The following is a 16,727-nucleotide window of genomic DNA, read 5'->3' as shown; positions in this document are numbered from 1 at the left end:
TTGTGCAAACTGCATTAAGAGTTGCCCCTCCCTGCTTGTGTCTCTCCCTCCCTCAGCATTAACGGGCACTGTGGTAGGTTACCACAGACTAAATTCATTTAGCACTCACTAAATTTCCCAAATGTTAAAATCCTCCCTTATAGCATTAAAAAAACCAAAATCTCCTTCCAATGGTATAAGGAATCAGCCCATATTTTAAACAGCTGTAAATCACAATTAACACTGACATAATTTTATGTCCTACAGGGCAAACTGACTAAGAAAATTCAGGATTTATCTACTCTAAAATGCACATTTTAAAAAGTATTACGTAGCAGCAATCTCAAGGAAGTTTCTCTTCAAAATGATAAAAATAGAGTTACTACTGTGATTACCTAGAAATATTCCAAAGATGTTTTAGTCTGTGTCTTCCCTACAATATTGCCTTTGCTGACATAATAACAATAAGAAATTTAAAGTAACCAATTAAATGTCAATAGGTAAAATTTTCAGCTCTGTATGGTCTTCCCATATAGCATAGTCCAGGCTATGGATTTTAGTAATTAAAATTGTTTGTCTCATGACCATCAGAAGAAATAGCAACAATGTAAGAAAGGCAAGAATATTAGTAAAGATGTCTCAAGTCAGCTTTTTTCCATGCAGCTCTTCAGAACATCAACTTTGTAAAGACATCTCAACAACCATCAACACCTGCTATATGTCAATATTCTGCTTGAGAATTTTTACTCAAGATGTCCAGGTTGCAGATGTGGGTCATTATTGTATTCTATCTATTGTAATAGAAGTGTTCTCATCTTCACTAGCGACAGTTCTTTCAATTATAAAAGTGTATTGCTATTAAGTTCATTGAACAGAACGCAAATGTTTTGCACAAATTTGAGCAGAGTGCTTCATAACTGAAAGGCACCTTTAGGTATTGCTCTTTCTCCATTAGACAGCATTCTGTACAATATGGCTCCTGATATTTGAGAGATGGGACTATCATCCCTGGGAAATTCTTCTGTCTCTAACACTGAAGAGGTCTCCTGACACTCAGCTTAAGTATTTTATTGTTCAGATTCGGTTTTTTACTCCTATACATATTGTTGTAACATCTTCTAAACAATCTCACTCTACTCTGTGAGAATCACATGCCATATGCAAGCCAAAATGTCTTTTTTATCTTTCCTTTTTCACTATAACTTCCCTTCATTGTATGGACACTTACCTGACGTGCCCCTAGAAAACACTACCATTACTGTGGAGGGAGAGAAAGGTCATTGAGCGTGCTCTGAAAGACTTTATATTCCCAATGATTATTAGCATTCCTTGTGTGTCAGAAGTTGCTATCACATGGGAAACACCTTCTAACATATATGCATAAATTCAGGGATCCTTTCCCGTAGTTGCAACAACACAGGAAGAATTACTACACCTGAAGGTCACTGAAGACATTCACATACACAAAAAAAAATCTGTCATCTGTCTTTCTATCATATCACTTAATCTTGCATTAGGATGAGATTTGACAGGTTACAAATAAAAACCAGGGAAAACAATTGCAGAAATGGGATCCAAATAGGGAGACTCAAGCCTTGCTAATGTTTCCTTTTGCTGTTAACCCAATACCACTGTACCATAAATATATTTTGCCACTGACTCAGCTTATTCTCTTTGTGAACGCAGAATGAGAAACCAGGGAAAATGAGAACATTTTCTAACAAGGAATAACTTGCAAAATGCATTTTCCTTTTTTTTGTTTAAATCAGACTTCATTCATCCTGATTCCATGAAACAATATTAATCAGCTGCCTATTATTTTGATTAATTGAACTAGATCAAGCAGAATAACATTAAAATGTTGTCCCAAATATTCAGGTTAGAGCAGCAAGACTTGATAGCGCTAGAGGGGGAAAAAACTCAACCTGTAAGAGCTATAGCCCAGTGTTCCTCTCTCACACAAGTGGATAGTTACTCTAGGTATACGTGATTAGGAACCAAAGCAAGTAATTTCTTAGGTTGTCTTCAGTTCTCTGTTTGAAAAATTCACTAACCACTGCAATTAATCATCTAACCATTCCCTAGGTAAGGGAAAGCAATACAGCATAAAGCAGTTTTAAAGAATATGAAGGATGCATTGAAAAAATAATGTATCAGCAACAGTGCTGACTTTGGAGACTCCTTTTTTCTTTATAATATAATGTAGTTGTGTCTGTGGTAGCTTTATATTTTGCTTTTTCAGGCATTTTATTTGTTCTGGCTCCTCTTTCTTTTCTTGACTGACCAATTAATAATTGAATCATAATCAGCAATGATAAAATCAAAATAAGAGCAAGTCCTTTGGTAAGGGTCTGCCAATCTGCATGATCACATACGTTAATGTGATATAACCCATCCCCTCCTATTACTCATTTGGACCCAACTGAAGGCCTGAAGTCAAAGCAAAATTCTCCTCTGGTTACTGGCCAGGTCTATTTTAAGATTGAATGCTTTCCTGAAATTGCATACACATATCAGGTCCCTAAAGTCGGAGATCTGTAAATTTTGGCAGAACAGAACCATTTAATTATAGAAGTTCCAGTGAGCCTTGACGGTGACCACTCTCTATGGCAGTGCAGCACACAGTTAGTGCAGCACACACACAGCCTGTGAGGTCAACAACAATTTCCTCTGTTAGAACAAATTAGGTGTGCCACTTACACCCCAGCACCATAGCAAAATTGCAACCCTATTCCCCAGGTGGATAAAGCTTCCATCCAATAATTTAATTTTTACAGTGGTTCAAAAGCAATCTGCTTTAAATGAAAAAGTAACTCTGCAATATTGTGTTAAGGATCTGATTTGGCTCTCACCCATGCTTAGGTCAACTCACTGTCTCACAGAAAGGCAATGTTACTCAAATATGTTGTCGACTATAATAAAAGGCCAGCAAAGAACAGAACATTTGCTGTGTGTGCACCTGCCTTGCTTTATTCACTTCAGCTTGACCTCCACAGCTTGTACGTAAGGCAACCATTTTAACTGCTTTCACTGACGACTTTTATTCTTTTTTAACTTTTTTTTCTCTTTTGTTTGTTTGAGGTTTTTTTTTTAAGGGCACAAGAATAGCCTCTCACAAACATACCTTCCCTCTTATCTGATTATCTGAGCATGATAACAGGATATCAAGGATCACAGGATTTGGTCTGCCACAGACTTAAATTCTCCAAGAGCTGTCAGCCATGCAGAACCAGCCTATTCCATCAAAATAACACTTTACGCTGAATTTAACAACATTAAAGAATAAAACTCATCAAATCAGAAGCTCTTGATGTAGTTGAGAAAACTTTACTATATGCTCCAGGAAAAGTAATTTAAATCCATTAACTTTGCCACAGTCAAAAAAGTTTGTCAAATAGGAAGCAGAACAAGCGAGTATCATCTTCATCCTGATGGGAATGTTGCCAGTAAATGCACTGTAACTAGATCTCAAAGCTGGAACTGCACATGTGGATAACCCACACTCCTTTTCACAATTTCAAATATCAAAATTAATTCTTTTTTCATTATTTTCTGATTGTTAGGCTATTTATGAGGCATGCTTCCCCTAAGGGAGGAGTTCATTTTTCATTACATCAGGGAAAACCTCCTAGGACTTGTAAATAGCTATGGTTTTAATAGCATCCAATAGCACCACAAGGCACTGACTAGGATCATGGCCAATGAGAAGATACAACCCATATGGTCCATTTATCATCAAGATAATCATTAAGAACACCTTCTGCATTTTCACCACTCTGAAGCATATGAGATCTACAATGGAATAAGCAATCAGAGAAATAAAATCAAACTTTGTATTCAAAGTTATGGCAACTACTCTCTTCTGACTTCTACATATTCCATATGAAACAATCCCAGAAATGCTGTGCTCAAAAGCAATTTTTTGATATGACCATAAAGAAGCACCTTCCACAGAGTTTTGGAAATACACCATAATGTGTTGCCCCCAGTCCAACCTCCTCTCCATCCATTCCAGCTGCGCTATTCAACATAGAACAGCAGGATTTATACAGGGGCCTGTATGAATCAAGAACAACAAGAAAAGCCTTTCCAAAAAAAAATGAACTTGGCTCAACCCTGTGATTATTAGAGTAATCTTGAGAGGAATAAGAAAGCCTAATTTAGAGAAAAGGAAGGCTTTAGCAAACAGAGAGAGATAATACTAAGGGGAGACCGGAACAGAAAAGTGGAAAATAAGATAGCACGGAAACTTGCATTTGATCTCAGCCTCAGAATTTCCCAGCTCCTTTTGATTAACCTTGCCAGGGAGACACTCCTGCTGCTTGCTTTTCCTTTCAGAAATTCAAGCATTGGAATTCCACCCAGCTGATAAATTATGTAACAACATTACGAATACACATTTTTTTAACTTCAGCAATATCTCTGGCTGAATTCTGTAGTAAAATATCTTGGAGAAAATGTTTGTAGTTCATTTCTTGATCAAACAACCTGAAAAATGAGCCAAAAAGACAGTGTAGCAGCATTATAAAAATACAGAAATTATTAAGTTTTTGAAATTCACACGCATCAGTCTAAAAAGAAAAATATATGAGCAGTAACAGGGCTGCTAAAACAACCAAAGACACCTATACAGACATTCGGTTTTTATTTTTATAAAAAAGGTCAGATTTATTAGTGCCAATGTATGTCCATAGAAGGAAACAAAAACTAAGCTAATCTGAGTAGCAACTTACATCAAAGGATATCAAAATAATATTTCTTGTAAGTGAAACATAATACTTCATTTAAACTTGATTCTTGCAAACTAGAAGTCCTTGTTATCTGTCTATGAAGCCTTTAAAGAAAAGTTGCTACAGTCAAACAGGGTCCTGATAGAACTTGGCACATAAAGAAACAATTCCATATTCACCCACACAATACCTCTCACTCTCCTGGAGCACTCATTCATACAATACTTACATAATGCATATACATTATGACTAAAGCCATGTACGGCCTAAAGCACATAGAGTATCTCAGTTCTAAATGTAACATAACTCTACATCAAAAGCAGGTCACTGTATTTACAGCAGAAGATCTCTCTCTGCAGATCGGGCTTTTGCTTGAAGATCCTTTTGTTAGTGTATGCTAAGATGCTTGAATTGTCAAATTATTTATCAAATTAGAAGTGTATCTACAGGAAGATCTGTCTGATTGTGTGTGAGGATTCTAAGGCAATAATAGTAGTTGTTCCACAGGAATAGCGCTGCCATTGCAACCCACTTTCCATCGGAGCAATGAAGCCTTCCTTCTCCAGATGCAGCCAGGTATAGTGAGACATTCATGATCTGCAAACTGTTGGCTCAAAAGTCTAAAACTTCTCGGTTTGTTTGGTTTTTTTAATGTTCATGGAATAGCACCATAGGAATTCACACTTGATATCATAAAAATCCTGGGTCTGTTGTTTTGTTTTGCTTTTTTCACCATCATGGATATTCTTACTCTTACAAAAAAAACCCTAACAAAAACCTCTTTGGGAAACTTCTCTTTTGGACACTACTGCAGCTTAATTTCTGAATAACTAAATCAGGCAAACAGCTCATTCACAAAAAGGTCCAAAGAAATAAAGCTTAGCAGTGGTTTCAAATGTACTGCTGAAAACAAATTCAGTAGGAGGATTTTCAGATGATCCTTGACCATTTCTCTCTCTCATGGATACTGATTTTGATTCAGGACAGGTTTTCATCTCAGTCTCTTTCTATATTCAGTGCAAAATAAGAGCACATCATCAGAGATAGCTTACTTAACCAGTAAACCAAACATTTTCAGATGCTTACACCATTCAAATTCAGTCAACTAGTGATGACTGATGTAACAGTTCAGACTTCTCAGTCATTAGTAAAACAAAATACTCTATAGATCAGTTATGTTTCAGAAGTAAGATTTTCCAGTTTCAAAACACTGATAACCTGATATGACAGATGAATTTGTAAAAAGTACAGAACAATGCAGGAAGGACTTCCCATCCCATATCTTCTTTCAAGTCCTTGTACACGACGTATGCAGGATTCAAAGTCAAAGCAACTGGGTAGGAGGACAGTATTTTGAGTGTGTGACCTAAAAGAGCTTCTTTTCCTCCTAGACACCATACAATTGTCAGTAGGAAGAATGGTCTACGGGGTCACTTCCCCTGAATGAAACTGAGTGAATCCACACGCAGCTCTAGCAAATACTGGACCATGAACAAAAGCTTTTATATTCTCCCTGCATGCAAAGTCCTTTCACAAGCTCTGCAGAGACAGTCAAGTATGGAGCCTGCACATCATCATCTTGACTATTCCACTAGGGTAGGTGATTTTCTTCTTTTATTTTATTTCAGTCTCTAGTCTTATAAGTCAGCATTTCCACTGAACTTATAATAAACATTTGTGCTAATAACTTCAGTTTAAAAAAAAAAAATGACACGCCTTCCTTCCTTTTCACTGTGCATTCTTTCTCACTCTCCTTTTCTGGCATAGAGGTTCTTGTGTTATTTTTTGGTGTGCATGCTATCTGGATATTTTATACTTCTGTATCGTATATGAAATCCTTTCTTGTTGATTGTATCATCAGTGTGAAAGTGAAGTAAAAGAGATTCCCCTGCTGAATAAATTTCTTCTGGTGGCTAAAATAAATCAATAAAGAGAAAAAAATTATTTGCCTACTCTGTGTATTCCTTCACTATTTTTTTTCCTTACAAATATTTTTCTTTTTCTGCTATGCCTCATCATGTACTTCCACTGTGTCTCATATGATGTCATCTGACATCATCAGACAGAATAGTTCTATCTCATTCAGCTCTCAATTACAGGCGAAGAATTTTTGAGGCAGACTGAGGAAATAACCTAAACTCCTAGTTTCTCTCTAGTTCAGCTGGAGTAAGACAGTGACTGGGCAGGACCACGTACAATATTCTAAATTTAGATAAACAGAGGTCAATACCTATTTTCCATCTCATTCTTCATAGCCCTCACAATGTCCTGTTTTATTACTGAAGCACATCGATCAGAAATATCAGCTGAACTACCAAATCCTCTTTCTAAAGTTGAGAAGTTGTTAATATATACTAACAGTGTCTTTTTCCCACTCCAGCTTGGATCATTTTGGTTTTTATTTTCAATAGCTTTTCTATTTAATTGTATCTTTCCTATGTGGCATCTGAAGCCATTCATTTACATCTTACCAGAACCAAACCGCCACTGCCAGTACTCAATCATTCCACCCCGAGCCCCAAAAAGAAGAAAATAATTCAGCCCATTTTCTTGTTCACTGCACTACTATTTGTAAAATAAAACAGTAACTTGCAAAGAAAAATACTGTTTTGTGTAAATTAGTAGATTTTAGGCTCAGTTGTAGCATTTCCCTTTCAATACATCCCCAACAGTTCAAATGGAAGCACCTTTTGTGCATCATTAATTAGTGTTCAAAAATTCACTAAAAGGATTTAAGGCAGTTTACAGGTGACTTGTCTGAATGACTAAGATGTTTGATCCAGCACAGTGGCTCAAAAAAGTGACACATAATTACTTAAGAGCTTCTGTCATCTCATGTAGAGTCTTTGAAGCTTTTTATCTAGGCAAAGAGTATATGTGTGAAAGTGTGCTTGCCCTGGCGCACATATAAAGAATTGATGAGGACTTGTGGGATCATTGCACTGGTTTTCACAAGGCAGGCAGCCAGCAGACCAGCGCAAGTCTAAAATGAGAAATAGGATACAGCATTTTCAGTGTGTCATCTGGCCAATTTCCTCCATGTCTCACAGTTAAAATGTGTCAGAATGCATATAGGATTTCATGGTTTTCTTAAGGCCCATATTAATCACTCAGGTTAGGACCCATTTTTTCCTAAAATCAGACTTAAAAAGTCAATGAGCACACTACAAATACCTCCCAGCTGCCCCTCTTACTGTAAAATGTGGCTTCTTTCCAACTCAAAGAATTTTAATGTAATAATTTTCAACACTGCTGCACTTCCCTCTACATAAGGGAAAAAGCTGCTAACTTTTTTGTGTGCTGATAAACACGCCACTACCAGCTACTTAAAGATTAACATAACATTACAATACTTTGGTCAAAAAGTAGGTAAGAATATTTATTGATTAAAGTATTTCAATGGAGTTATTGTACTACAAGCCTGCAAATTTATACATTAAAATCTGAAGTAGATAATCTAGTATCTTCACTACAAGGTGTAGTAACTAAACCTCATGATCCTTACCTTCCTCTGCCCTGCCTTTCTTATTCTTTTTGCAGAAACCAAAAAAAAAGTTTTATACCTATTTACTTACCCCAGATCCACAAAATCGACCGAGTCTCACAGCTGTCTTATCATGACCATCAAAAAGCTCCACGTAATCATAGCCACAGTCTGCCTCCTCCTCAACCTCGAAAGTCTGGAACATTAACTCGACGCGAGAGCCGCGCTCGGCCACCAGGAGCCAGTCGCAGTCCGCCTGAACCGGGTAGTTGTTATCACCAAACTGAGCATGCGAGTACAGGTCCTTGGGCTTGAGTTCAGCTTTCAACCGACCACCACACTCTAAATGGAGGGGAAAAAAAGATGGTGAAGCTTATTCAGTGCAAATTTGTGTTTTCTTTTCATAGATGCCCAGTCTTATTCAGGCTGAGCACATTTACCCAAGGAGGGTAGTCAAAAAAGCTGAAAGCGAAGTACTACCCTGTAGGAACATAAATCCATCATTCTGAGTATTTGTTATATAAATTCTGTTTTATAACTAGAGAGACTTGAACATAGTTCATAATTTTCAAGTGAAAGACAAAGACAGGGAACACCAAAGCTGTAAGGAATGTGGCTTAAGCAGTATGAGAGTCTTTGGGCAGGCACTTGAAAAGGTTCCTGTGGGCAGCAAGACAGTTGCTGTAAGGGTACCCACATTTCAGTGGTGACATTTCCACATGAGTTAATGACACCATTTGCAAGTGATAGGGGAGGATCAGGTCCAGCACACACAGTCAGTGGCTGAGTGCAAAACTCTTTTGTTTCACAGTAGTGTCATCTTTAACCATAATGTGGCACCTGGAGATCCAGCTCAATACTAAATACCACTGCCAAGCTTGCTACCTTGTTTGCTGTGTAGTCCATGAACAGGCCTTTCTCTGCAAAAGAGTGTGATTGGGAGAAAGCTGCTGCCACCAGAGAAAGTCTTGTAGCTGAAAGCCTGCTCATGAGGCAAGCCTTTAGCTGGAGATCCCTGCCTTTTTTCAAAATCATTATTTTAGCATAAATCTCTATTTGTATACAGTTGCAAAATAGATGTGGGGCTTTAGAGCTTGTTTATAACTGCTCAAAGTGTTCAGAATTGAAATATGAATTAGCTTTAGTGTATAGGTGAATAAGCTGTCCAACAAATAAATAAAAGTCTTGTTAGAATCCAAGCAAGAATAGATGGAAATTGTACTTAAGGGGAAAAATGCATTGTTTGTCATGTTTCTAAAAGGTGGGTGGAGGCTTTTTTACTTTACAGGTACAAAGATTTCAATGCAAACACAATAATTTAGCTTTGGTTTCTCACCAAGAACAAATCATCTCTTAAAGCACCCATAAAAAAATCAAGTGCAAACGAGCCTGAACAAAATACTGAGACTCACAAGTTTAGATGTAATTTTTAGAAATAAATGAACAGATAATTTAATCTGCATTTAAAAATATGTAGATAATACTGATTGATCATTTTAGAGTAACCTGAAACAAACAGCGAGATTCAAGTCTTTCCAAGCTTTGGTGAAGAGACACTTTGACTTCAGTGTCACAGACTCCACCCACACTAAACAAGACCAATTGCACTATTACATTGTGAGGAGTCACATTTCACCTAAGAGTCAATAATGGTAATGACCAAATCTTTACTTTTGAAAAAGGGTGGGTTTTTTCTTAATAGGGAAATGAAGGAATAAAACCAGGAAATACAAACTATGTAAGTAATCCATTATGCGTGATCTGTTCGATCTGAAATTTCAAACTTTTTTCGCTTTTAAAGAACAAATAGGAGCACATGATAAAACATTGGCAAATAAGATAGTTCAAGCAGTTATTTCTCATTGCTATTCTAATATACTGTTTTTTCTCCCTATTCTGAATTTCATTTATTTCCTTTTCTTTTGTTGAGAGAAGAGGGGATTGTTTTAGGTTTATTTTTTGTTTGACTGGACTCTTGCCAATATTAGGAACATCTCCCTGCCTCAGATACCAAACAGCTGCAAAGGAGAAAATGTTTAATGAACTGTCTACATTCTTTCCCTCTGCTTGCTACAGAGGACAGGAGCTTAAAGGAAAGTTGTAGCCATTCAACCACAGAAAATGGCAATTCCCGTTCCCCTGCCCTTCTCTCGCAGATTATAGCCTCATATTTTAGTATAGAAATTACAAGCCAAATTTTCAGTTTCTTAAGAATCAAGTTGTAGTTTCAGAAGCCTACATCCAGCCTGCACAATGAGGCACTGCATAAGACGTGGGACAGTGCCATGCAGCACTGCTTGCAAAGCCTTGGTACCAGAGGTAACCCGGCCACACCACCCATCGTGGTTTCCATCGTGCAGGCATGGCTGCTCTGCAGCAGGCAAGATGGATGATTCTAACTGTAAGGAAATATGTCCAACTTGTAAAATGATGGTCATCTGGCAGCTTCAGATGAAAGACTTTTTCTAGATCAGCTACGGCACAAAAGCCCCCTCATGTTTCATGACCTTTCTAGGGACTTTCAGGCTTCTTACAAACATATGAGCAAATTGAGCACCAGTTTCTTGACTGTTTAACAAGCCAGACAGATGGGAAAAGCTTAAACCCACACCATCTGAACTAATGAAACAAGATTATAAATTGATTTAGCACTCCCATACTGAATTATTACAGTTATTTTGGAAGCAACACAGGCCTCTAAACTGAGTGACATTTGAGATATCCAAATTTGTTTGAGACATCCTCCCACCACTGACAGATAGGAATAGGACCTACAGTAGATCTGCAACCTCCTAGAGCAGTGGCTGGAGGCCAGGCACCATAAATGAAGCTGTCCAGAAGATAACTAGATGCCTGAGTTAGGGCAAACAGATCACTCCCTGAGCAATGATGTTTAATGCTCTGTCAGGAGCATTTTTATGAATTCCTCTTGGATGGGTTATGCCTTTTCTGAACAGGGAAAATATGACAGAATCTCCTTCTAAAACTGTGTTTCACTTTCAAAACAGCATTTTATAAGTTTTGCTCCACCCAAGGAAGCCTTTCTATCCAATTTATTTTTTTTTAAACTTCACTGTATCTGCTGCTACATTTTTATTCTGTTTTCTGAAATATTAAATGGAAATTTGGAAATTGGGTAGCACTTCAAGCCAAAAAGTGTCATAGAAGGGAAATCAACGTCATCGACAGCATCTACTGGAATAATAAGAGGCCATTAAATCACGAAGAGGCCAGGAATGCAGCAGCAGAGACAGCTCTGGGTGCAGAATCCAGCTACTCTTTCACTGCTGTTGTGTTATACCAGACTTTTTACTGAGTGAGTTCTGCCAACATGTTAGAAGTGAAGGGAGCAGCTTCCTCAGCACTCCCTGTCTGCCTGCACAGCTATGCAGGGTCGAACACAGCCCTGTCTACTTCCATTGCATACCATCAAGTATTTTTTTTCTAGAAAAGATAACCAAAGGGAATACAATCCTCTGCCCATACGCTTGTTAGGTATCTGCTCATTCACATGTGTACCGACAGCACAGAGGTAAAATTCTCACAGAACTCTCACAGTGCATCTGTATTTGGCTCAAGACTGAAGGAATAGACTGCAAGACCCGAGTTGTTCCTCATTCAAACACTACCTCCAGGTACATGCCAGTGATGAGAGCTCATCTCAGAGGGCAGTCTGTGCAACAGCAGCTGACAGGAATAAATGTCCTCTCTTAAGGAGGTAAACTTTGTAGTTTTTTATAATATTCTTAAAAACTGGGTAGAATTTATTTCTCTCAGTTTCTCAGGAAAGCACATGCTTGTGCATGTCGAGAATGTTTTTATATTTTAGGCACAAAAAGCTCAGCAGATATGAGGGAAAATCTGGCAAGTCATAACAAAACTTGCAATCTTTAGAAGTTAGGGAGTATACCTCTGAACTTCATTCACACACTGATTGTTCCAATTCTGCAAACTGAAAGTGAGGATAATAACTGAGATAGAAGTTTTACAACACCTGTTCTAGCAAGAGTTCTGACCTTTAACTATATACCCTGAGGTAATTGAAAGTGGGTAATTATTACTTCTATCTAATTTTGTATCTAAGGGCAAGTGTTACTGCAGTAGGGAAGGCAAAACATTGGAGGCTTGTAAAAGATGATTTTCCACAAGAAAAACAAACTGAATTACAGGAAGCTAAACTTTTCATTTTCAAGGCCAGATCACAAAGAGTTCATATATTGTTGTCTACTCTCTTTCTCTGAAAGGGGAATTAAATTACTAAAGATTTTGAATTATTCATAACAAAGCAGAAGGAAAAAAGAGAAAATGCCAGCATTGATATATGTGAGGATGTTTTAGCTGTGCACTACACATCAACTTGATGGATACTTTGGGTAATATCAAATTACATTAACAGTGATTCATAATCTTGATTATTCTATTAATAGCTATTACCTGTCATTAAATCTTATCTCCTAGCAGAGATATTTATTAAATATTTTCTGCATTATTTATTGCCTGTATAAATAAGAATGAACTCTGTAAAGACAGACATTAGGATTGAAGATTAAAACAAAGGCCAAAAAAACCCGAAATCCCCTTGTCGTACAGCAGGCACCGGATGTTCAGAGGTTCAGCACTAGGGGCCACTGTAAGCCAAGCAATATCAGGGGAAAAAATCTCCACACTGAAAATGTCCCAAAAACTCTATTAATCAATTACAAACCATTGTTTCCAACTTCAGTGACTTCTGCCAAACAAGAAAATTGAATGATAAATATGAAGGACATTATATTTTAACAGTCCTAAGAAAGTCTTCAATTTTTTTTTTCTTATTCTTCTTTGGCTTATCTTGCCTTTTAAGCACTACAGGAAAGTAATGTGTGTTTACACAAAACCCAGATTTTTGTTTAATTTAGAACAGGAAAGTAATGGACGTGCATCACATGTCCCAGTTAAGTGTTATCATTACATATACAGTGAAAAGATACTGAATCTTTTGTGATCTCAGGTCATGAATCCTAAGGAATCTCATTTCTTATCTGACTTTGTTTCAACATCTTTTAATTTCTTACACATGAGAGAGAGACAGGGAGAGAGAAATATCTAAAATATTAGAGAATACTTTCTGCAGTCTCAGACTTTTCCTACTGTGCTTAAGGTTTCATTAAATACAGCTGTTACATTGTCTTATCTGTGAACTCATCCCTTTCCTACAAAAAAGTCTGAATATCTACCACCAAAGAGCAATGGGTGAGTTATTAGTAAAAATCACGTCCTGATTTCTGACCTGTAGAGTGCGTTGCTTGGAAGCCTTTTCTTTGAACTGATGCATCGGAAATAAAGTGGAGAAACATTTTGTTTCCAGTAGCAATAAGAGGATCTGGTATTTTATTGCCACATAAGCGCCCCAGGATTGGCGATTTTTCACTTTCACCATCAAACACTTCCAAGTGGTCATAAGCACATTCTTGATGTTGTTCTATTTCAAATTCATTGAATGTCTAGGGGAAAAAAAGTAAAATGACCCATTGTGGGACTGTATTTACATGGTACATACATATATATGTTAACACATTTTAGAATATAAGGATGCAGTTAAAATGACAGATTTAACATTACTGCCTCCAGAAGCCCATAGATTTGAATAACATATTGATCCTGAGAAAGAGGAATAAAAGTTAAGACAGTGAACTTTGAGAGTGCATCATCCTTCATGCAGAAAGGCACTAGAATCTTTATAATCAACTACTATCTATCAGACAATAATAAATCTAGAATACTGCTGCCTTTCTGCTGAATCTGCACTGTTTTTAGGATTATTCCAAATTTCACAGAGCATTCAAAACAGCAAAAAGTCAGAAATTATTGTTTCCTCACATAGTTGAGGATTGATTGAAACATCTGCAAAACATAATGGCTCCCCCCCACACCCCCTCCCTTTTTTAAAACCTACATCACACTGTGACTGAAGCCTCTGAAAATGACTTTTCCACATGAAGGTTTATGCATGAAAGTTTTATTTTCTAATCTATTATCTAGAGATCTGTTTTTTTTTGTTATTACAACTTAAAGATGTTTCAGGCTGCACACTTCATGCTAAGTTCAGATTTTTGCTAGTGAAAGCATTGTCAAACATTAAAAAATTGTGTTAATTGTTGATTAGAAAAAACTTCAGGCGTTTCCAAAAAGTGTGTGCCATACCTGACAGAAACTGTTAACACACATACAACTTATACCTGCATTTCATATATGGAAGAGTGTCTTCCAAGACTAGAATGTTATAAACAAACTTATTTCAAGGGGACATCAGAGTTTTCAAACAAGGCTTTTTGACCAGGGCTAAATTTTAACAACAATGCTGAAGCTTAATATCTGGTAATTTCTCCTCATGTAAACACTGAGAAGGCAATATACATCTTTGTGAATTTTCAGAGTAACCTACAATTTAAGGTGAAATTCAAAATGTATTTTGTTCAACGAAATAGCATAAAAACACCAAGTACAAATGCTTTCATGAGTAGTCCTATAGATGACTGTTTATTAAAAAAACCAATAAAACCTCAAACAAAAACCCAAAAACCAAACAGAAAAGGATTAAGAAACAATAATTAAAAGGAATAAAACTGAACTCTCAAATGCCGAGCAAATATCACAATTAAGCATTCTCTCTGGTACACCAAACCAAATCTGACCAACTAAATCACTCGTGGAACCCTGAGAGTGCGAAATGCGATGGAAATTTATATTAACAGCTGACCTAAAGGATATATAAAGAGCTAACACAAAGGTTTTTTTTCCCAGAGAACTTCAATATTCAGAATAACACTTGTTTTTTGTGAAGAGCTGCATGGTGCAGTGCATGCAGGTCCATTTCACTGTGAAAATGTGGGGTTTACATTAAGGGACTGAAACTGCAGAGGCAGTGAAAACGGCTGTACAGCAGTCACTCCTGCTGCTCTTAAACTGCGGTCAGCCATCCTACTTTTATGATGCCAAGTATGTGTTGTCATTTATACCCAAATAAAACCTGATGGATGAAGAAAACTCCAGAAAGCTGAGAGACTAATTCTCAGTTAGCCTGAGTTAGTTAAACGCAGTTAAACACAGTACCAAGTCAAGCCAACTTGGAATCAATGGGAGCAATAGACATGACCCAAGAACAGCCTGCAGAAATTCATTTTCTTTAATAGGAAAATTGTATCTGTTTTGTTTACATCTCACGAGCATGAAAAACCCCTAACAACACCAACACTCTCAAGGAATCATATCTCACTATGAACTGTAAGACACACCTATTATTTTTAATATTTGACTTCTCCCTGGGATTCCTAAGCCTTCAGGAGCACAGACATGTTATATTGTGTCCTTCAAACATGACCAGAAAAAATGGTTGTGGTTTTAGCAAATGATTCTAGCAATTCCAGAGAGAATCCAAGGAACTTGCTTTTTAAAGAAAAATCAGATCTTAATATGCATAGTCTTTTAAAAGCTCAAAATGCCTGATATTTTAAAACACCCAAAGATAGTCTCTGTGTTTTAAAAACCAGTTGGCTCCTTGCAAATTTGAAAGAGGAGAACTGACATAAACTTCCCCTAAACAGAAATGAATAGTTGATGCCAACAGAGTTCACAAATGATTTAATAAAGTTGGTAGTATAATTAAATCACGCCCTGTCTTCCTGGGACAAATACTTTTGAATTCCTACCCCACCATGACTATTTTAACCCCGTGTGATTTGTCTCCTTAGAGGGAATGGTGTTCAGAAATGTTACATATAGCTTCTGACCATCCAGCCCTTTCTATCTACACCACTCAGCCGAGTAGATAGGTTGGTGGCACTTACGGAGAGCTGCCTGGATGGGACACTTAAGCCTGTCTCTTATAAACATCCGGCTGATTAGCTCATGAAAATCAGTCTCTCTACGATGTACATTTTCAGAGCCATCTTTATCTACATGTTTCATTTAAAAGTTCTGAAGTGCATACCCATTTTTTCATAGGCAGAGTGACAGCAATCACAACAAAAGATTAGTTTCTATACATACACCCCTCTCAAAAAAACAAGCACAGCCTCACAATTCATGTGGTTCGTTACCATGAAGTAACCGATTCTCTTTTTGTTCAATTTGAACAAGTAAGCTATGAAAAATAGACTTAAATACAGCGTGAAAGTCCAAGGAAAAATACTGATCCATTGTGGAATTATGGTATTAATATTATTGATATGGGACCTTGCTGTAGTACACAGCTTGAAGATATTATACACATATAATTTAGGAATTGACCCTACTGGCTTGCACAGAAGAGCAGATCTCCCAACTCTAAATCATGGAGGCATTTTTGAAAATTCTATCTAGTAAAATTCTGTCTAGTTTTCCGATTCCATTGGCAAAAACCAATTTAAAAAAACCTTTTCTTTGTAAAGTAAACCACAAAATATTTCACTGAAGAAATCTGAATGTTGGAATTTTGCCTGCTGTGGGTATAGGTATTGGAAACGCTTTTACAGTAACGTGCCCATGTCCATGCCTGGCTGGCTTTGGTTTATTCA

At 37.1% G+C, this 16,727-nt stretch overlaps 1 protein-coding gene across 2 annotated transcripts in view; it reads right to left on the bottom strand.

Moving 5' to 3' along the window:
* Window positions 1–4,607: 4,607 nt before the first annotated feature.
* Window positions 4,608–16,727, bottom strand: part of TLL1 (tolloid like 1) — a 127,843-nt gene continuing 115,723 nt past the window's right edge. For both annotated transcript variants that reach the window (XM_042014862.1, XM_042014861.1), the window contains exons 19-21: window positions 13,463–13,676; window positions 8,285–8,535; window positions 4,608–6,622 (exon numbers count right to left, since the gene is read on the bottom strand). In XM_042014862.1, the coding sequence (XP_041870796.1) occupies window positions 6,488–6,622; window positions 8,285–8,535; window positions 13,463–13,676 (600 nt within the window). In that variant the 3' untranslated portion in view covers window positions 4,608–6,487. The remainder of the gene's footprint in view (window positions 6,623–8,284; window positions 8,536–13,462; window positions 13,677–16,727) is intronic.

The sequence above is a fragment of the Corvus kubaryi genome, unplaced genomic scaffold, assembly GCF_017639235.1.
Source record: "Corvus kubaryi isolate FWS band 111438036 unplaced genomic scaffold, C.kubaryi_AGA036_p1.0 split3-131, whole genome shotgun sequence".
Classification (NCBI taxonomy): domain Eukaryota; kingdom Metazoa; phylum Chordata; class Aves; order Passeriformes; family Corvidae; genus Corvus; species Corvus kubaryi.
The sequence above is the reverse complement of the archived record's forward strand: the minus strand, read 5'-3'. Positions and strand labels throughout refer to the sequence as shown.